The sequence below is a fragment of the Propithecus coquereli genome, unplaced genomic scaffold (assembly GCF_000956105.1).
Source record: "Propithecus coquereli isolate 6110/MARCELLA unplaced genomic scaffold, Pcoq_1.0 Scaffold66, whole genome shotgun sequence".
Lineage (NCBI taxonomy): Eukaryota > Metazoa > Chordata > Mammalia > Primates > Indriidae > Propithecus > Propithecus coquereli.
This window is the reverse complement of record NW_012152618.1, coordinates 7,786,912-7,808,801: the sequence shown is the minus strand read 5'-3', so window position 1 is coordinate 7,808,801 and position 21,890 is coordinate 7,786,912. Positions and strand designations below refer to the sequence as shown.

Genomic DNA, 21,890 nt, shown 5'->3' with positions numbered 1-21,890 from the left:
CATTTGCATAGTGAACTTTAAGACAGCCCTGCTGCCCACAGGGTCCATGCCCTCTGTGCCCAACGTGGTGGCAGGGGCTTTTGAAGGCAGCTTCCCTGAGAGTACCTGAAAATACAGACCGAAGTGGGGAGGAAACAAGCGAGTAGAGGGGAGGTGTAGCACAGAAGAAGTCAGGTAGAGGAAACTGAGAAATCCAGAGCGGGAGGCTCAGCAGAGAAGAGCGTCCCTGTGGATGGCCCACTGCCTACCCCTCTGCCCCTGATGCCGGGCCCGAAACCGCACGGGGGCCTGTGCCGTGTGGCCGGCACTCCGTGCGTAGAGCCCTTCCTCCCAGAGTCTGGACTCCGAAGCCCCTTCCAGTCTCTTTCCATCTTTCACCCCCTCTCAGGCGTGACCCTTGCAACTCCCTGCTCTCCCCTTACTTACGAATTCCCCTATCTTCCGAATCACCCACCTCAGTGTTCCAATGCTATCATTTCTCCTACCTTCAAGGGGGAAAAGAAAGCCTCTCTTGACCCATTCACATGACTGATCCAGCCCCTCCTCTCCTCCCTGCTCTCCCGACTCCACTCCACTGTGGGTGGCCCCATCCACCCTGCTCTCGCCCGGACACCACTGACTCTCGCTTGGCCACATCTAATCATCTTCATCCGTCAGCAGCATGAGACACGCTGGCACTGTGCTCCCCGGATTGCAGAGAACTCATGCTCTGGTGGTCCTCCTCCTTCCCAGGGCTCCTTCTCAACGTCCTGGCCCCTCCTCATCCCCCTGACCTGTTCCCGTTGAGGTGCCCCAAAGCTCCTCACTATCTTCTCCCACTCTTTAGGTGATTTCATCCGGTCTTGTGACTTTAAAGACCATCTTTACATGGATAATTCCCAGGTTTCTGTCTTTGGCCCCTTTCCCTGGAATTCCGGGGAATTCAGCTGTCTACTCGGCACCTCCCCTTGGATACCTAACAGGTGTCTCAGATGAACGTGTCCAGACCTGCACCCCCAAGCTTCCCTCCCAAACTTCTCCACCACAGCCTGCCCCGTCTCTGTCCTTCCAGTGGCTCAAACCGAACATCTTGACTCCTTTCTTTCTCTCGTTCCCTACATCCTGTCTGTCAGCAAACCCTGTAGGATTTACCTTCAGAAAATGTCTCAAATCTGGCCTCTGTTCCCCACCTCCCCTGCCACCAGCCTGGACTGAGCCATCCTTATGTCTCACCTGGATGATGGCACTAACTTCCTGGCTGTCTCTCTGCTGCTACCTGGGCCCCTGATGTCTGTTCTCAACACAGCAGCTATAGATCATGTCATTCTGTGTCACACCTTCCAGTGGTTCTTGATCTTCCCAGAATCAAAGCCAAAGTCCTTATACCTACCTGACCCACCCTTACCCCTGGATCTCATCCAGACAAGATCCCTTACTGATGCTTCATGCCAGCCTCAATGGCCTTCTTGGTGTTCCACGAGCACATCAAGCACCTGTCTGCCTCAGGCCCTTGCTGTGCATCTGCTGGAACCCTTGGAGAGCTGCTCCGCCCAGTACCTGGTACTTCAGGTCCCCACTCACAACGGGCTGCATCAGTAAGGCCTTCTCTTACCTCCCTGCTTAAACTAACACCCACCTCTACACTCCTGTCCTTCAGCCCAATTTGACTTTTCTTTGTAGCTATTATCATATACAATCAACATATATTTTTACATTTTTACAACATTTTTCACCTTTATTTTACCTTTTTTAAAAAAATTTCTATCTCCCACACCATGAGGCCTCCCCACTCCTTGAGTACAGGGGTTAGATGATTGAATGGATGGATGGATGGACGGATGCTTGATGCCATCGCTGTCGACCCCCCGTGTATTGTGTCTCTCTGCTTTGTTACAGGATGGCATTTAAGGATTTCAAGGCCCATTTTGACAAAGTGGAGATCTGCAACCTCACTCCCGACGCCCTGGAGGAGGATGCTGTCCACAAATGGGAGGTGACGGTCCATCAGGGGAGCTGGGTCCGGGGCTCCACGGCCGGGGGCTGCCGCAATTTCCTGGGTAGGTAGTCTGTCTGTCACTCTTTCTGCCATTCCCCAGTGTCCAGTCTAAGCCGGAGACATCAAAGGATCCGGTCCAGGACCCTCAGGAAAACCTGAAACATAAACTCAGACAGTAGGATTCCAAAAACCACTAGGAAAAGAAGGCTGCAGAGATTTAGTAGGTAATTGAATAAGAATTGCTCAAGGAAACTCCTTTGTTTTACCACTTAGGTTATTTTCTATTACAAATAATAGAAACACAACTTACCCCAGTTTAGCAATAAAAACGATTTATTGTCCTACATAATTGAAAAGCTCAGAGGAAAAGCAGGGTGGGATTCAGGCACAGTTCTATTAGGGCTCTGGCTTCATTTCTTGGTAATACTCTGCTCCGCCTTCTTTTCTGCATTGACTTCTTCCTGCCTCTGGCTTTCTTTGTTATCACAGGAAGGCTGCCGGCAGCATTTAGGGTTTCCTGAGGTTCATTCACATGAACAGCAAGAGCTCCTAGGGGTCATCAAACAAAAGTCCTCCCTTCCCTCTAATTGGAAATTCCTTGAACCAGTATTGCTGGTGCATGCAGTGGGCCAATTAGCTTTGTTCCAGTGCTCTGTGGCAAGAGGGGCTGATGTGGACCAGTCAGAGTTCGCCCTTGGAGCTGGGAGTGAGGTTCATTCTACTCAAGTCACCCATCATTAAATAGATGCTAGCAGGACGAAGTCCACTACACTCTCCTTCAAAATACCAATGGAAAAAAAAATAAGCTGGAACAAACTTGAGTAGACTAGACCCAGAAAGAATGTCTTCAAAAGGCTGTGTGGGAAATGGTTCAAAAGAAGGTAGAAATGAAAGCGAGGACACTTGCATTCTCACTGGGGCTTCTAGAAAGTAGAGCAAGAGGTCTGAACGGAGCAGGGGGAGAAGAAACTATTTCCTCGTGTTTGGGTGACAGGTGTGTGTGTGTGTCCTTCGTGTGTGTGTTTGTTTGTTTAAAGGAAGGGAAGATAATGTACCTCTTTCTAATGGCAGATACCTTTTGGACCAACCCACAAATAAAACTGTCCCTCACTGAAAGAGATGAGGGGCAGGAAGAGTGCACCTTCCTCGTAGCCCTGATGCAGAAGGACCGAAGGAAGCTCAAGAGATTTGGTGCCGACGTGTTGACCATCGGCTATGCCATTTACCAGGTTGGTGGCAACCAAACTGCACCTCAGAGTCCTCTGTCTGTGTTCTAAATCCTCCGCTCCTCCTCGGCCTCATGCCTGAGACGCAGTGGCCAGTCCCCAGCTGTGTCGGAAAAGCCGAGACGAATGGCCTCCCTAGAGATCCCTCCCCACTCTTCCGTTGCAGTGCCCTGGCAGAGACCAACACCTGGACAAGGACTTCTTCAGATACCACGCTTCCCAGGCCCGGAGCAAAACCTTCATCAACCTGAGAGAGGTCTCCGACCGCTTCAGGCTGCCCCCTGGGGAGTACGTCGTGATCCCCAGCACTTTCGAGCCCCATCAGGAAGCTGATTTCTGTCTGAGAATCTTTTCGGAGAAGAAAGCCATTACCCGGTGAGTCATGGGAACAGGTTTCAGAATCCCTCTTCATTTGGTGGCTTAGTCACACAGAAGTCACCTGGGGACTGCTGGAGCCAAGACCCCATTCTTCTCTTTTCCTCGATCTACCTGAGAAACAAAGCAGGACAGGTTGGTGGCTTGTTTGCAAAGCAGGGCACACTTCCCTTGTAGCTCAGCTCTTCCCTCCCTCAAGCAAACCACTAAAAAAAAAAAAAGTCACTCTCTCCTCCTGGTCCCAGAGTCACGCTCACAAGACACCCTGGGGTGGAGCCTTGCATTTTTCAGACCCTATTACCAAGAAGCTTCTGGAGTAAGAGCTGCATGTAGACTTAATTCTGTGCACGATGAAGGGGGTGGCTACTGCAAATTCCAAGAATGACATGTTCTTTCAGCTCCGGTTTAAATAAATGTTTTTAAGTCTGCCTATCATTTTACATACCCAACATTCTGCCAGCTCTTCCTTGCTGTGTCTGAGCAAAATTATTTTGTATGAGTAACTTCTTTGGAAAGGATTTCTCATTATTGCCCATTCTCCACTGGTTGCTCTGTGGTGGAGGGAAACCATGGTTCGGGACAGAAGAATCTGTTTCTTTCCCTAACAATGGTATTCTAAAGATTGCAGAGCATGGTAAAAATCTACTCATTCTGTATTTAAGCAGATAAATCCCTAACAAAGCACCAACCTACAAGAGTTAACAAGAGAAGAACAGCTGTGAACACATGGCCTGCTCTAGTTTTTTTTTTTTTTTTTTTTTTTGAGACAGAGTCTCACTGTGTTGCCTGGGCTAGAGTGCCGTGGCATCATCCTAGCTCACAGCAACCTCAAACTCCTGGGCTCAAGTGATCCTCCTGCCTCAGCCTCCCGAGTAGCTGGGACTACAGGCATGAGCCACCATGCCCGGCTAATTTTTTCTATATATTTTTAGTTGTCCAATTAATTTCTTTCTAATTTTAGTAGAGACGGGGTCTCGCTCTTGCTCAGGGTGGTTTCGAACTCCTGAGCTCAAACAATCCGCCCGCCTCGGCCTCCCAGAGAGCTAGGATTACAGGCGTGAGCCACCGCGCCCGGCCCCTGCTCTAGTTTTATCTCCTGTTTGGTGAGGTAGAGCTGGGTGGAAGGCCTGCATTCAGAAAACTCCCATATACAAACTCTGCTTGGGTTTCCAGGTTATTTACAAAGGCGTGGTTCTTTCTCATGGCTAAATAGAAGCAGTAAAGTCTTTAATATTTAAATACTCTGTCGGAGAATTTTTCTCCAGCCTTCTCCCAGATACAGCATAAGTTGAGGATGAATTTTCCAATAACTGTTCACACAGCACACCCCATGCGAGATCCATGCAGATGCCATCTCTCACGGGTGGCAAGAACTAGAGAGAGTACAGCCTATGCCAGTCCCGTGCTTCCTGTTCTCTGTTCCATTAATGGGGTGCATTCAAAGTTCTCAGCATTTATAGGGTGGCTTATACATGGCAAAGCTAACTCCATACCCAGGCTTGCCCTGAACGAGATAATCTGCTATGATATAAGCATAGAATCAGCTCTGCAGCTGGGCAGCAGAAAACCCACACCAAGCTCTGTTTTCCATTGGTTTGGCTCTCTGCGAGGGACCTGATCAAACAGAAGTTCCAAAGGACTGTGCTGCGTGTGCTGCGTGTGCCCGTGGGGATGAGGAGGGGAAGGAGGCTACCCTGGTTCAGTCTTAGCGTTTGTTTGTTTGTATTCCCTTTGAGTTTCTATCAGTAGTTCTTTGGGAGTGCTTAGGTTTTAATCCATATGATTAGATTCCTCCAAATGTTTTTAGCATCAGCAAAAGCTGAAGCCTGCTCCTTTTACTATTACTGCTCTCCAAACACCGCGGGTACCACTAACTATGTGAACAGCAAAACGAACACGTTTCCATCATTTTCCCTCTCTTTCCCAAACCTAAATGCACAAACGCCTGGCCTTCCCCCACCCTCCAGTGGAATAAGGGATTTACCTCCCCCGGGAAGGGCCAACAGCTTCAAAGGGTGGTCTTTTGGGTTCTGACTCAACTTACTCTGAAATCTTTAAAAACTCACCCCCTCCCAGGGATTACCACTCAGCAGGCCGAATGAATGGTGTCCAGGGAATGCGCAGACGCAGAGCTCGTGCAGGGCAGGTGCGTAATGAAACCGCCCTGTCTATAGCACGTCAGCAGCAGCCCTTGTTAAAGGGCACCAAGGAAAGAGGGAGCTACTGCTGCTTTAACGTCTTCTAGTTCTATACATCCAGAACTTGCACGTTCTCTTTGGTGGTGTCTACCCTTGTCTCCTTCTTATGTGAACGCCAGGCAAGGTCTGAGCGATTAGGGGCGGGGGTGTCCGTGCATGGGGTCTGCAAACCCGCGAAATGTCAGCAGCACTGAACAAGAAGAGCTTCCGTGGGACAGACCCTTCCAAAGCTCTGGCTCTTTAGTGCCGCAGGTCCCAATAAGAAGTGAATCCGCAACTGAGGCTGTGCGTTTTCCTCCCCTACAGGGATCTGGATGGAAACGTAGACATCGACCTTCCTGAGGTGAGTCTCCCGGTGCTGCGTGGAGGACAGGTTTCCGCCGATGGTGCGGGCACCTTCCTTCTAACCGCACTGCCATTTAAAACTGTGAAGGTCAGGAAACGGTTAGTGCGACCAGGTAAGCACCTGTGATTCTAACCTCCTGGTGCCCAAGATTCGTGTGTGCCAGTCTGTGTCCTTCGAGTCCCAGCGGAAGCTGGCATGGGAACAAGGTTGGTACTTGGTGTAAAGCTCTGATTGGTTCATCTCTCTGTGCTGCCAACTCCACCTGAGAGCCAGCTGCTGCTTCTGAAGGGGATGGCATATCTTCTAAATGTATTTTATTTAAGAAAAATAATCAATAAAAAGAAAATGAGAGAGGCAGGTGGATTCTTTTACTGTGGACTCAGGGGAACACATTATGTCTCCCACATACTGTGTCTGTGTGGGGAGGAAGAGACAGGGTTGGTTTTGTCCTTGTCCAAGGGCTGTAAGACCCCCAAGAGGTACTGGGAGGTGGCCAGAGCAGTCTGACGTGTCCAGGGTCTCAGAGACCTGTTTTTAGAAAGAAAATTGCTGTTCTGTATTAGAATGCAGTTTATTTAATGGTGCCAAAAAAACACAAAAATTCCCCCCAAATCACCCAAAACATTTACTGAGCTCTTTCCATAACCCAGGCCCAGGGCCAGGTACTATAAACAGACTCCTGCCCTCAAAGATTTTACCACCTATCAAAACTGATGATTAAGCAAGTACTTCCGATCCAAGGTGGTGAGAGCTAATACAGAGGAAGTGGGGGAAGCATGACAACCTCGTGGCAAGGACCCCAACTTAGGCAGGGGTCAGGCTTCCTTTAGCCTTCTCATTTGCAAGGCAGGAGGGCCCCGTGAGTCCAGCTGATGAAGTCTCACTTTCTTTTTTTTTTTAAGACAGAGTCTTGCTCTGTCATCCCGGCTAGAGTGCAGTGAAGTTATTATAGCTCACAGCAACCTCAAACTCCTGGGCTCAAGTGATCCTCCCACCTCGGCCTCCCAGAGTGCTAGGATTACAGGCATGAGCCACGGCACCTGGCCTAGGTCTCACTTTCTAAAGAGCCTTTACAAGACTCCTGCACACCACATCAAGAGGGTGACATGGTCTGGGCACAGGACCATGTCACCCTTTTCTGCTATTTTTGTCAGGTTTCTTTTTTATGTGTCTTTTTGTGCAAGTTCCTTTGGTTATTTTTCAGCCTCCAAAGCCAACTCCACCTGCCCAAGAGACAGAGGAAGAGCAGCAGTTTCGGGCTTTGTTTGAACACGTCGCTGGTGAGGTAGGGTGTGCCCGGCTTTCGTCTCCCCACTGGGCCTGGCCTCTCAGCAGAGGATTGTAGTCGTGGGATTGGTCAGCAGTGGCTCTCTGAGGCATGTTGGAACCGTAACACCAGCCCTGATATTAACAGAAGAAAACCAAACTCTGTAAAATAACTTAAAGGGGTTTATTCTGAGCCCAACGTGAGTGACCATCAGCCCAGGGAGCCACACCCAAGAAGCCTTGAGTAAGTGGTCCCTAAGCAGTCGGGCTACAGTTTGGTTTTGTACATTTTAGGGACAGGAATTGCAGGTAAGATCATAAATCAATACCTGGAAGGTATACATTGGTTTGGCCCAAAAAGGCAGGACATCTCAAAGTAGGGGCAGTGCGGGCTTACAGGTTATAGGTGGGTTCAGAGACTTTTTTGTTTGCAGTTGGTTAAAGAAATGAAGCTTTGTCTAAAAGTTTGGAATCAGTAGAAAGGAATGCTTTAAGTTAAGTAAGGAAGTCTGCTAATCATAGAACAAGCCACAATCTACTGACTCAAAGTGATCTGTCAAGCAAATTGATGGCCTACATGTGTGACTTAACCTCTGCCTTATGTGGCCTTGCATCTTGTTTATAATTTAGTACCTTATTGCCACACAGAGTCTGTTTTGTCGGTCTCATGATCTCTATTTTAACATTAACGCTGGTCAGTTGTAGTAGCTAAACTACCAAAGGGAGGTATAAGGAAACAGATCTGACCTCCCTTTTCTTCATGGCCAGGAACTCAGCTTTAAGATTTTTTTAGGTCCCCTTTGGCCAAGAAGGGGCCCATTCAATCAGCAAGGGGGCAGGGGGTTAGGATTTTATTTTTAGTCTACACTGGTCATTGGAGGCCCAAAGACCACCTTGTTCCCAGCATCCCTTCCGCAACACCAGTCTGCCTCTGCTGATGGGGCAAGAGAGCCCAAAGGAGCTCAGGTCCAGCCCAGATGCTTTCTTTGGGAGGCTAGACAAAGCCTTGAAGAGGTGGCTTCTTTGGACTCTGCCCCCAAATCACTGCCATTAGGATCTTGTCTCTGCTCTGGTCAAAGGTGGAGATGTCCAGGGAAGCCACTCTTCAATTGCAGCTTTCTGTCCTTGGCCCCTAGCTCATTCCCAGCCCTCTTTACTGCTCAGCTTCTTTGTTGGGTGCCCTGGTGCTCCTGGGGGACCTGGATGGAGCCCTCATATAGCTCCAGGGTCTTCCTTCCCCTGGTGGGGGATGGGGCAGCCTCCTTCTAGAAACTGTCCCTTAGGTCTGCAGTCCCCAACTCCCAGGCCACAGACAGGGCCTCAGAACTTCACTGGGACCCTCTGCCCCCAAGTCCGTGGAAAAATTGTCATCTGTGAAACTTAAGAATGGGGCAGGGGCCTGGGGCGGAGGATGGGGACCCCACACAGCAGGAGGTGAGCAAGCAAAACTTCATCTGTATTTACAGCCGCTCCCCATTGCTCGTATCACTGTCTGAGCTCCACCTCCCCACTCCCACCCCTGTCTGTGGAAAAACTGTCTTCCATAAAACCAGTCCCTGGTGCCAAAAAGGTTGGGGACTGCTGCCTTAGGTGGTCCCTTGGAGCCATAAATAAAATAAGCCTGATAAACTAACTCATGTTTAGGGTGATACCTAAACCTGGGGGTGAATGTCTGATGGTAGCATTTCGGGCACTGCAATAAACAGGTAGGGCAGGGAGATGTGGGGACCACAGGGCGGGATGGAGAAAAGTGGGGGCTCATGAGGCCTGGGGAAGGCCCGAGACTCTGCATTTCCAAGAAGCTTCTGTGCTGTGGGTGCTGAGATTTAGTGACTCTGAAATTCACTCCACTTTTAAACCTAAATAAACCTCTAGGTTTGAAAAACAATCTGTGAGCCATATTCCCAGGTCTGATTTGAGGGGTCCCTGGGGCAAGCCCCAGATGTGGAAATTTTTTGAAGTTCTCCAGTCGATTCTACTGTGCAGAGGCTCAGAAACTCAGACCTGTTTTCCCAAAATTCCTCTAACATTAGAACTATCTGGAGAACTGTATGAACAATTCCACAAGTAGTTCTTATCCTCGAGAATGTTGGGCAAGTACTGTCTTGACCTGCCCAATTTTCCATGCACTTTCCTGGGCTGGGCCCTATCCTGGGAGAGTTGGGCTCGTGCCTGGTTGGGCTGGCCTGTCCCTGAAACGTGGGGCATACTGAGCCATGTAGCTGCAGCGACACAGGGGACGGGCGCTTCTGCCCACAGCAGGATCCTGAGGGCCAGTCTGTTAGTGGAGACAAGTCAAGCTCAGAACTGATAGAAACTCCAAAAAAGGTGCCATAGGCCATAAAAAGCAATTGTCTCCGCTTCAACAGGACATGGAGGTGACAGCAGAGGAACTTGAATATATTCTAAATGCCGTGCTGCAAAAGAGTAAGTGCTGCACCCACTGGGGATCCCAGGGCCCCCATGGAGGGATGAGTGACTACGCTGCCTGGGTCCCCTCCAGCCTTCCCCGGCCTCCTTCTCCTCAGAGCCGCAGACCCACTTCCCGGGGCCGACTTGTAGGTAGACTTTAAAATAGCTTTCATCGTTTGTTTCCCGATTACAAATATGATGAAAGTTCATGGTAGAAAATTCTAAAAAATGCAGAAAAGCCTAATGACAAAGATAAAAATCACCAATAATCTCACCACCATAAATCACCACTGTCGACGTGTGTGTATCTGTACGCGTATGTCATGTGTAGTCTGCGTGTATACACACACATCAACAATTTTAGAACATTGCATCACTCCAGGAAGAAACCCTGTATCCATTAGTAGTCACTGCCCATTGCCCCCGACCCCAGGTAACCGCCAGTCTACTTTCTGTTGCTGTAGATTTGATTTATCTACTCTGAACATCTCTTATACAAGGAATCACGCAACATGTGGCCCTTTCTGACTGTCTTCTTCCACTTTGCGTGATGTTTTCGAGGTTCCTCCATGCTGTGGCATGTATCAGTGTTTCGTTCCTTTCTATAGGCAAATAATATTCCATTCCATGAATATTCCTCATTTTGTTTATTCATTCATCCATTGATGGGCATTTAGATTGTTGCCAGTTTTTGGCTATTTTGAATAACACTGCTGTGAACATTCGTGTATAAGTTTTCTGGGTAGGAACGTGTTTTCATTTCTCTTGGGTATGTGGTAAGAGGATTGTTGGGGTACATGGTAACTCTGTGTTTAATGTTTTAAGGAACTGCCCAGTTGTTTTGCATGGTGACTACTGTACATTTCCACCAGCAGCATAAGGGTGTCCAGATTTTTCTGACAATTTTAAATGCTACCTTTAAACTTAACTTTCATGAGCATTTCCCCGGGTCATTAACTATGCTTCAAAACATGATTCCTAAGCGCTGTGTAATACTCCATTGTGTGAACACAGCCCAGTGTACTGGCCATGACCTTCCACTGGCTATTTCTAAATTTTTTGCCATTATAAATAGCCTGATGATAAAAAAAAACTCCATGTGTAATTCTTTACTTGGGATTCTTAAAACTAGAATAAATGGATGACAGAATATTCCCATTTTTATGACTTTTTTCACATTTTGCCAATTTTCCTTCTGAAAGGCCATGTTAACTTCTACTCCCAGCAGCATCGTGAGAGCAGTCCCATCACAGCCCCCACCACCCCAGGTTTAGCCACACTGTTGGGCTTTCAGCAGGTGGGGACATTCATCTTATCAGGGGTCCACTCAATTCAGCTTTCATGTGTGATTTCAGAAAAGAACATCAAATTCAAGAAGCTAAGCCTGATCTCCTGTAAAAACATCATTTCCCTAATGGATGTATCCTTCCACGTACTTTCGCAGAAATAGACATCAATGCTGGGCTTTAAGTATGGGAGAGTGATGTTCCCTAGCACACTTTCTGAGAACGTGACATCCTTAACCAGCAGGATAGTCGTCTTCACAGAAGAGAACCAAAAGCTGAGGGGCCCCAGTGCTAGAATTGGATCAGAATCAAAGAGGCACAGGACTGTCCAGTGGGGGCAGGGTTTTCGAAGGGACTTGGGGATCTTGTTGCCACTTTCGGGTCCCATCCAATGGAACCAAGAGTTCTGTTTTTGTGAAACTTCTGGTACCACGGCAAGCCCCACTGCCATTTCCCCTCTTCAGAGATTCGTGGTTTAGTCACTAGAACCACCTCCCTAGGTCCCCAGGTCTGTGTCACCCAGGCCAGCCCATCAGCCCTCCCCCTCTGAAGTCCCAAAGCCGAGGTCCCACGAAGAGCCTCAGGTTGAAATGCTGCTCAGATCTCCCTTAACCCGGGTGGCACAGACCAGCGGCAGCGGGAAGCTGGATTTCGGGGACTTCAAAGTGTTCTGGGACAGGCTGAAGCAGTGGATCGTATGTAACCGGCACAGGGCTTGGCTTCTGGGGGCCCCACGAGCCTAGGGCAGAGGGGATTTTAAAAGGCTGAAGTACGGCAGGACAGAGGAGTTGTGTTCCAAGAGGGGAGAAGGGAAGACATCATGACATAATTCTGATACTCACAGAAGTGGTACTGCCAGGCTTCCTCCCAAAATGAACAGGAAGACAAAAGAGAGACCAAATTCTTCTGGAGGGCCCCTGGGGGGTCACTCCTCCCAGGCAGGCTGTCACAAGTCACTGCCATAGATGTTGCCTTCCAAGCACTCTCCTTGTCAATGCCTCTGTTTCCCCTGCAGAACCTTTTCCTTCAGTTCGACGCTGACAGGTCCGGCACCATGTCCTCCTACGAGCTGCGGACTGCGCTGAGAGCCGCAGGTAAAGAGAAGCCTGGGACGTAGGCAGCTGACTGTGCCCGGCCAGCCCCAGGTGCTGCCTTGGGCAACCAAGCAGGTGGCAAGGAAGGTCTTCTCCCCACAGCCGCAGAGGTGGCCTCTGAGCTGAGCTGATGTTTCGTGATGTCACAGCCCTTTGAGTGGCAATGCCAGGACTCAGACCCAGGACTCGCTTGCTCACACCGGGGCCCTGCTCTTAAACCACCTCGCACATCAGCGGGAATTTTTTAAATGTATCCACTAAGAATGAACTGGGCCTGCCCCATCCCCACCCCAGGGGCCTCTTGGCCTCTGGCCACGTTTTCTGGCCCAGCAGAACTATGCGTGACTCTCTGGTGACAAGCCAGTGCTTCCAAACCTCAAATTTCTGCTCTCAGAGGGTTGTTATCACAGATGATACAGGACATCCCTGTGCCTGTAGTATGGGGACTCCATGCTTCCCTCTGCTGCCTGTCCCTGGCTTTGACAGCAGCAGACTCTGCATCCAAACTGGGTGACGTTGTTGTAGTTTCTACCCTGCTCCCTTCATGCAGGGTGGGCCCCAGGTGGCATTTCTGGCCCTCGGTCAATGACCGCCTTGGCAGTCTGAGTCCCTGTGACTCAGTGTCCAGTGCACACAGCCGTGGTCGCCCTCCCCAGGCTGCCCCTGGCACAGTAGCTTTCCCTGTGGGAGGTGCATCCCTTCCGAGAAACGTTTCTAGGGCCTCCAGTACGTTTGGGTTAAAAATGCCCTTGAGAAATATCCACCTACTGTGGGTGCCACAGCTGGAATCCTCCAAGGCCCATCAGGGACGTGTGCAGGCCGGGAGCCCAGACAGCGTGAGGGAGGCTGGCGTGGGGATGAGTGTGGGGCTCAGACACCATCCAGCATTGAGTTCCCTCAAACGAAGCTTCCCGAAAAGCCAGACCCTGTGGATGATGTTGGTGTCAAAAGCAAGACCACAAACTCATTCAACTCAGAAGCCATTAAATCCCAAAAGTGTTCTGTGAGTTCACCAGCACCCTTGCCCCGCCAACACAGACACACTCCCACACCGCATTCGAACCTGACAGAGGCCCCGGGCCTGGGGACAGAGGTTTTGCAGAGTGGACAGTGGCTCCCTTGGTCAGTTCCCTCCTAGCTGACTGGGAGCTTCCCCGGAGGTGCAGACTCACCTAGGGGCTCAGATGCGGTACCCTGGGTCTCCCCACTCCTCCCACAGGCTTTCAGCTGAGCAGCCACCTCCTGCAGCTGGTCGTGCTCAGGTATGCGGACGAGGAGCTCCAGCTGGGTTTTGACGACTTCCTCAACTGCCTGGTCCGGCTGGAGAATGCTAGCCGTAAGTGTCTGGTGAGGCTGAGATTGTCCTCAGCCCCGGGTGACAGTTCACCTTAGTGTGGTATCTTCACTCATCCTTCACGGGCACATAAGCAGCAACCTGGCAAAAATTATGGCAAAGGCAGACCACAGAGAGCCATTGTCGGATCCCGTGAATAGCCGTGTCTGTGTGGTTAGCCAAGGGGCAGGATGTGTGAGTCTTCTCTGCAGTGCATTCCTCATCATCGCCACTCTTTTTGCATTCAGAGCATCTCTGCAGAAGGATGATGGGGGTCAGGGGTCCCTCATATCAGGAACTGTTTGATTTCAAGTCAAATCTCATCGTAGCATATAGAATCAGAAGATCCTCATCCTTCCCCAACCCACAGCCTCTGTAAGCCCTAGACATTGGCCCGGTTATTGCAAACGAGATTTGTTACACCAAAAATAGAGAATGTGTAGGTGCTCCTTAGAGTTTGCAGTCTATTATTACATGCACCCCTCCCCTTACAGGTGGTTGTGAAGGTGAGGCTGAGTGAAGTGTGTCCAGGGCCTAGAACTCAGCACCAGATGGCTACAAGGCTCACCATCTGTGCAGGTGCGAAGGGACCAGCGCCCCCAAGGGTGCCCCATGCTTGGTTTAATGTTCTCGTGTTGCCATCTTGAGAGTCTTAATAATTTTTGAACAAGGGGCTTGCATTTCCCTTTTGCACTGGACCTCACGAATTGTGTATCTGGTCCTGCTTGGCATTTTCTAAAATATGTTTGATAGGCCACTTCGAGGTACTTGGTAAGGAAAGGCAGGGTCTGTGATCCTTGGTTACACCGTGCAATGGCTCCCTCTACTTCCTTGGTGACAGGACACTGTAATTGCCTCGTAAAGCAGGTCTCCACTGCACTGTGAGCTCTAAGGAAGCTGCACTTACTGGGCACTCAGTGAATATATGTGGACTAAGAAGTGATGAGAGGGATTTGGAGAGAGGTGAGTGGGCCCCAAAGGGCCTTGTATGTCCAGCCAAGAGGCTGGGCTTTCTCTAGGTGGACACCAGTAGCTAGTGAGAGGTGCAGTCTAGAAAGACCCCTTCTGAAAGAGAATCACTTATTAGACTTACAGGGTGGCCAAAGCTGACCCTAGGCATCGTGAAATTTGATCGTTTCTCTTCTCTCAATTGCTCTTTCCCTTTCTAAATCCCCCCAGAGCTAATCCTTCACAGTTTGGGGTGGGAGAGGGATGGCTCTCACCTTGCTCTCATAGTGGAGGAATATTAGGGACGAGGCCATTTAAGCTCAACACCGTCTGCTCTGGGAGCCTCGCATCGCGTGCACCTGGAGAACTTTTGCGACTACCAAGGCCTGAGCTTTACCCTACTGTTACTTTAACTATTTATTATGGAAATTTTCAATCATCCACTTAGATAGAAAGGATCGTAATAGGTCCCTACACACCCCACGCCAGTGCCTCTCAAACTTCGCTACACATTACAATCCCTCAGGGTTGCTTAAAGAAATTTCGTGACTGAGCTGCACCACAGACCAGTTAAATTAGAATCTCAGGGGTGGCGCGCAGCACCGGGATTTATAAAAATTCCCAGGCGATTTCCAGAGCTTTACGCCAGCCTCAACAATTATCATCTCGCTAATTTTTTTTCTTATGTTTCCCCAACACATACTGTTTCCCCCTGAAGTATTTAATTAAAGGTCTCAGATATTCTGTCCTTCCATCTGTAAGTCTCTCAGATGGATAGCCTTGTTTTTAGCATCAGCCTCGTGCCATTTGCACGCCTGACAAAATTCTCGGGAAATCCTCGACGTCCTTGAATGCCTGGTCCCTGCTGACATTTCCCAGGTCACCTTTTACAGCTGCCGGGTTGACGCGGGAGCCAAACAAGGCCCATCCCCTTGGCTGTTGGGCCTCTTCCATTCCCTACGTTTGGTGACAGCCCCTTTGGTTGTCTCATTAAAATGCCCACGGTGGTTCTCTAGAGAAGCCAAGGTTGGCCGCTGGCCTTCGTCCTGCCGAGGCGAGGAGACTGAAGCCGGAGCGGAAAGTAACTTGCCCAGGTCACACTGACGCGGCACCCAGCTCAGCGCCGGCTCTCTCTCCTACGCCACCACTGGGCCCTCCTGCCCTCTGAGAGCACCTACAGCCCCTTCCCGTATGGGACTCTCAGAGAGAGACTTAACGGTTTTCAGATCCATGCAAAACTTTACACACATGTGCATTTTTTTCTGGGCCCATGGATTTCAAGGGGTCTGTAACCCCCAAAGGGTTAAGACAGGGGAGATGTTTCTGACCCGGGAGCCGCTCGCCAGCTGACTGGCATATTGCAGGTGACAGCACCTGCTACCACTCCTAAGGCCACTGGCTTGCTGCAGGAATGAAGAGGCTTCCTCCAGTAGACAGAAGTCCCCTCTGCCAGCCGGGGTCCTCCTGCTGCTCCCAAACATCCTTGTTTACCGCCAGAGGGAGCAGCTCGCTCACAGGCGCCACAGAAAGGCCCTTCGGTCGCGGGGAAACAAGGAAATCTGTTAGAGCGGCTGTCTCTAAAGGATGCCTTTCTCCTGTCTCTCCTACCAGGGGTGTTCCAGGCTCTCAGCACGAAGAACAAGGAGTTCATTCATCTCAACATAAATGAGGTACGGCCAAGCCAGGGCCTGGCAGAGCCCAAGCTCCGTAAACGTTTCTGAACGCACGATTTCATGTGAGGGTTAACATTCAGTGGAGAGACTAGCTAGTGTGTTTTGAAATACTGTTTATTTAGTAATCAATTGAATCATTACAGTAATCCTGTGAGCCAAGTCCCAATAGTATCCTCATTTTGCAGAGGGGGAAACAGAAGCAGAGAGATTGGTCACTTGAATGGGGTGAGGGAGCGAACTCTGCCTTGTCCTCGTCCTCCCGTAGCTGGACAGCTCAGCACCCCTGCCTTCCAGCTTCCGACCTGTCCACCTCCCTTGCTCGCGTTGTCCCGTGGTTCCCATGATGCGTGTGTGTGTGCATGCATGCACGCGCATCAAAAGCCCTGAGAAATGCAACACTGAACCCGTTACAGGGGCTGTCACGGCAACGATGACAGAGGTGGGAGAGTGTGGATCAGGGTTTCAGAGGCGTGGAAGCAGCGTTCCAGGGGATTTTGATAATCTTCTCCCCAGAGGATCATTGCTGACCCTGCTGCCCAGAGGGTGGTCCACGGCCAGCAGTCGCGGGAACATCGCCCAGAGAGCTTGTCGGAAACGCAGAGGGCCAGGCTCCCCCCAGTCCCGCTGAATCACAATCTCCTTTTAAAAGGACCCCAAGGATTCCTCTGCCCATAAAGTTCGAGAACGCTGGCTCGACATCCTCCTGCCCAAAGGCAAAGGGGAAATGGTAGAATGCTTTCCTTCAATGGTGTCTATAATTTTTATTTCCCATTTTTTTCTTTCTCTCCCTGTGTCTTTCGGTCCAGCTCTGCTTTCTCTTCAACCTACCCGTGCTCACGCCAGGCAGCCTAGGCCTCCTCCCCAATCTCTGCCCACTTCCACACTCACGGCTCACATCAGTTCATTCCCAAACTCAGTAGAAACCTTGGGTTTGGAGGACATTTAACTGGCTATTCCAAGATAAAAAGGCCTAGGTGGGGGTGGAATCTCCCCCCCTCTTTTGCACTCTGATTTGGACTGATCAGCCTGCTCCGTGCCTCAGTTTCCCCATTTGCAGGAAGAGATCTAGGCCTTAATCTCACACCAAAGTTTGGTTTACAATAATGTCAAAGAATCCGGCAATTTATTATGTTGACTTTTCTCTAATTTTCCCATGTGCGCATCTCAGATGCCTGCACGTGTCATAATTTCATGGAGAGCAGAAACAGGACGTTTCCCCTGCAGTGCTCTCTTTCGCCTGCAGCCTGTAGGATGCAGTCAATAAATATAACTCCTTTGACTGATGACTGTATAAAACACCCAAAAAAGATGTGCATACTCAAACCATTCTATTATGAAAACCAGAAGGGACCCCTAGGCCCACCTTTATTTCTCATGTACTTTAAAGTTTGCCACTAGTAAGCATGAAGGAAGTGTGACAGTTCCCCTTGTGCATGGTGGAAAGGGGAGAGGACAGGTTTGTGGCCTCCTGGCCAGCCCGGGCGCAGGTGCCAGCAGCATGGAGGAAAAATTCACCTGCTCCAGGTTCAAGGTGTCATCACTTCCAACCCCGTGCCCACAGGTGTAGGGGCTGGAAAGAGCTCCTGCTCCGCCCACAGCTATCCCTCTCTGAGACAGCAGGGAAAACCTTTGTGTTCTCTGCCCCTAAACCCACCATCCCCACCTCTGGCTGCACGTTAGCATCACCTGGAGGATCTAACAGTCCTGATGATCCAGCCACACCCCAGGCCGATTAAATTCTGAATCTCTGGGGATGGGACCCAAGCACTGATATTTTCTAAATCTCCCTGGTGAGTCCACTGTGCAGCCAAGTTGGAGCACTCCTGTTTTAAGGCCTCCCACCCCACCCCCTACCTAGGAAGCAACGGGAGCTTTCCCTGGCTGAGGTTGCCTCACCTGCAGTCCCTCTGCTGGAGGAGCCTGCGTGTCCCCCATTTCTCTGGCCCCTGCACCGCACATGCTGTACCCAGGAAGGTGGGAGAGAGGAGAGAAAAAAAAATCCCACGTAATCGTGTTCCCCCCAAGTCTCCTTGCTGTGACAAGCAAGCTGGCAGGAAGGAGAAGGCAGGTTGCACTCAGGAGAGGAACTGAGGAATTCAGTGCCTCTTCTCCACCAGCTCGCCTGTCACGAGCCCCGACCACGGATCCTGTTCCCCTGCCCCTTGTGATGGATGGAGGGTTACCTCTGTCCCAAAGGTGAGGGGACCCCTCACTAAAGAGGAAACAGCACTCTATGCCACCCTGCCTGAGGCGCCTCAGTGAGGCTGTGCTCTCGAAAGGCAGAAAGCACATTTGCTCATCCCTCCGTCTTACCATCTGTGCTAGACACGAGCACACTAAGGAAGGGCTCAAGACCTGCAGAAAACTCCAAGTGCTAAGAATTCATTTCTTTTCTTTTTTTTTTATTTCAGCATATTATGGGGGTACAGATGTTTAGGTTACGTATGTTGCCCTTGCCCCCCCGCCAAGTCCGAGTTTCAAATATGTCCATCCTTCGGGTGGTGCGCATTGCACTCTTTGTGTATGCAAATACCCGTCCCCTCCTCCCCCCTCCTCCCTTCCCCCTGCCCAACATCCAATAGATGTTATTCTTATATGTGCATTTATCATTTATTTTCTTAAGAATGCTTTCCCGTTGAGGTGGGAGTTCAGATTTGCAGGCAAAACGATGAAATGGCAGATTTCTTGTGATGTAGACAAACTAAGGTCACCCCTGAGGCTCGGGGGTGGGGGGTGTGTGGAAGGACAAGCCCTCATCTCTCTCTTTCTATTCCCAGTTCATCAACCTGACCATGAACATCTGAGGCTGCCCCGGTGGGGACTCAGCCTGTGCAGCTCCTCGCACTTGAGAACTTCTCCCGGGTGGAGCCACCAAGCCAGAGCGCTCTCCTCTCCCCGTCTTGATCTGGGAAGAATGAAATGGACCCAGCCATACTCTCTGATTTGTGCTACTTCTTTGTAAAATTGCTGCCATGAGGTGGCGGGTGGCACCCTGTGCCTTATGTCCAGGTTCGGACCTCGCTCACTTCTCCTCCCTCTGCTTTCCCTCCGTCCTCCCGTAAACTGTCACTCAGAGTTCTAGTGCACAGAATCCCGGCTTCAATCACTGCACCCAGACGTCCTTACTATTAATAAAACAATGTTTTTATAAATGCATACTTGGAATGAGATGGGAGGAAAGGCATGAAGTCATAATTAAGCATTTTCTGCATCATTAGCATGTTTCATTATTGGGAAAGACATCAGGACATTCCAGATGCTCTCTGATAAGAGTGGATCAACATGAAAATCTCTGCCTCCTCCTAGCAGAGTTGGTGACTAAGGCGGTTTCTGTCCAGTCCAGACGTTCTTTGTGTCTAAAGCCTTTGGGTCAGAAAAGCCAAATGCTATGTTACTTCTTCTCTGGTAGACTTGATTGTACTCATGCCCACCGAGAACAGAGTGGCAGAGCCTCACTATAGCTCACCAACACTGAGCAGGAAAATCCCACCGACCTGGAAGAATGGGAAATAACACGATAAGATATTGGCTCAATAAATGCCAAATCCCACATTCTTGCTGGTGTACTTGTGGCAGATGCGGGGTGGGGTGCAGAGCGTGCTGAGAGGGAAGGGGAGAGAATGGTTGGGATGAAGATCAAGTTAGAAGTGGAGCTTCATCAGAACCCTGTCCTTGACTCATGGTCAAAGATGCCAGGGCACCATGATCTCATCCCTCACTCCCCAGCCCTTCCCTGGACCTGCCCCACAGAGGAAGCAGGACAGGAGCTCTCTGTCCAGGGCAGGCTGGGGACCAGGGCTCTGTGGTGGGGCACACCACACGGCCACATATGGCACCTCTCATGCTGAGTCTGTGCCCACTCTTACCGGTTCATGCTGCTGCCACAAGAGTTGTTAGCTGTCATGAACACTAACTTTGCTCACAAGCAAAAGGAAGGGGCTTTGTTGTACGAGCTCAACTGACCAAGAAAAAAGAGAGGAGACACAAATGAACAAAATCAAGAATCTAAGAGGGAGCTTCACTGCTGACTGTGCAGAAATGAAAAGAATGATAAGTGAATATTAAAAACAACTGTATGCCAACAGATTAGACAACTTAGATGAAATGAAAAATTCCTAGAAAAAAATAAATTACCAAAGCTGACTTAAGAGGAAACTGGAAATCTTGAATAGCTCTATAGAGACTTACTTTTATACCAAGTAAAGAAATTGAAATAATAGTTTAAAAATCTTCCCCTGAAGAAAAGCCCAGGCCCAGATAACTTTACTGATTAATTCTATGTAATATTTAAAAAAGAGATAATACCAATCTTACACAACAGCTTTAGAATACAGAGGAAGAGGGGAGACTTCCCAACTCATTCTATGAGGCTAATTATTGCTTTCACAAAGCCAAAGACATCACAAGAAAACCACAGACCAACCTTATATTGCAATAATTCTTAACAAAATATTAGCAAACCAAATCCAGCAGCATATAAAAAATATTAAACACCATGACCAAATAGGATTTATTCCATGAGTGCAAGGTTGGTTTAACATCCAAAAATCAGTGATTACAACATACTAGTAGAATAAAGGACAAAAACCCCATGATCATCTCAGTAGACACAGAAAAAGTATCCAACAAAATCCGACACCATTCATGATTAAAGCTCTTTAAAAATCTAAGAATAAAAGGAAGCTTTCTTAACTTTATAAAGGGTATCTATGAAAAACCTATAGCTAACAGCATTCTTAATGGTAAAAGACTAATTGCTTCCCCCAAAGATCAAGAATAAGACAAAGATACTGGTGCTCACCACTTCTATTCAACATTGTACTGGAGAGTCTACCCAGTGTATTGGGGCAAGAAAAGGCAAGGAAATGCATGATGATTTAGAAGAAGGAATGGAAGAAATAACCTGCCTTTATTCACAAGTGACATGACTCTGGATAAAATCCTGAAGATACAATATAGGAACTACATAAAGAACAAAGTTGGTACATAAAAAACCAAGTACACTGCTTGATTTCAAAACTTACTGCAAAGCTATAGTAATCAAATGAGTTTTATTAATAGCTTAAGAACAGAAAGATCAACTGAATAGAATAAAAATGCAGAAATAATCTCTTACATTTAAGGTCAATTGATTTTTTACAAAGGTGCCAAGTCAATTCAGTGGAGGAAAGATAGTCTTTTTAACAAACGGTGCAGGAACAAGCAGATATCCATACATCATATGCAAAAAAAATGGACTCAGACTCTTATTTCACATTAAACACCCCCCAAAAATTCAACTCAACATATACCTAAATGTAAGATCTAAAATTACCAATTTTATAGAACAAAACATAGAAGTAAGTCTTTGTAACCCTGGATTAAGCAAAGATTTCTTAGCTGTGACCCCCAAAGCACAATTCATGAAAGAAAATTTTGGTAAACAAGACTTCATTAAAATTTAAATATTTTCTTTTGCTTTTCAAAAGGCGCCATCATACAAAAAAAAAAAGAAGAAAAGAAGAAAACCCACAGACTAGAAGAAAATATCCCCAAATCATGTGTCTGATACATACTTTGTATCCAGAATACATAAGAACTTCTACAACCATATCTAGATTTAAATAGATCTGTCTCCAAAAAAGATATACAAATGGCTAATAAGCACATGGAAACATGCTTAACATCATTAGTCACTAGAGAAATGCGCACGCACACACACACACACACACACACTAAAACCACCATGAGATACCACACAGACCCCCCGAGGATGGCT

General features: G+C 48.8%; 1 protein-coding gene across 1 annotated transcript in view; it reads left to right on the top strand.

Moving 5' to 3' along the window:
• The window catches only part of CAPN9 (calpain 9), a 47,052-nt gene extending 27,807 nt beyond the window's left edge, over positions 1-19,245 (top strand). Inside the window, exons 9-20 of the mRNA XM_012660378.1 lie at positions 1,876-2,036; positions 3,047-3,204; positions 3,368-3,576; positions 6,081-6,117; positions 7,325-7,405; positions 9,756-9,813; positions 11,154-11,218; positions 11,711-11,779; positions 12,100-12,178; positions 13,398-13,514; positions 16,071-16,129; positions 18,910-19,245. Coding sequence (XP_012515832.1) covers positions 1,876-2,036; positions 3,047-3,204; positions 3,368-3,576; positions 6,081-6,117; positions 7,325-7,405; positions 9,756-9,813; positions 11,154-11,218; positions 11,711-11,779; positions 12,100-12,178; positions 13,398-13,514; positions 16,071-16,129; positions 18,910-18,936 — 1,120 coding nt within the window. The 3' untranslated portion in view covers positions 18,937-19,245. The remainder of the gene's footprint in view (positions 1-1,875; positions 2,037-3,046; positions 3,205-3,367; positions 3,577-6,080; positions 6,118-7,324; positions 7,406-9,755; positions 9,814-11,153; positions 11,219-11,710; positions 11,780-12,099; positions 12,179-13,397; positions 13,515-16,070; positions 16,130-18,909) is intronic.
• The last annotated feature ends 2,645 nt before the right edge of the window (positions 19,246-21,890 follow it).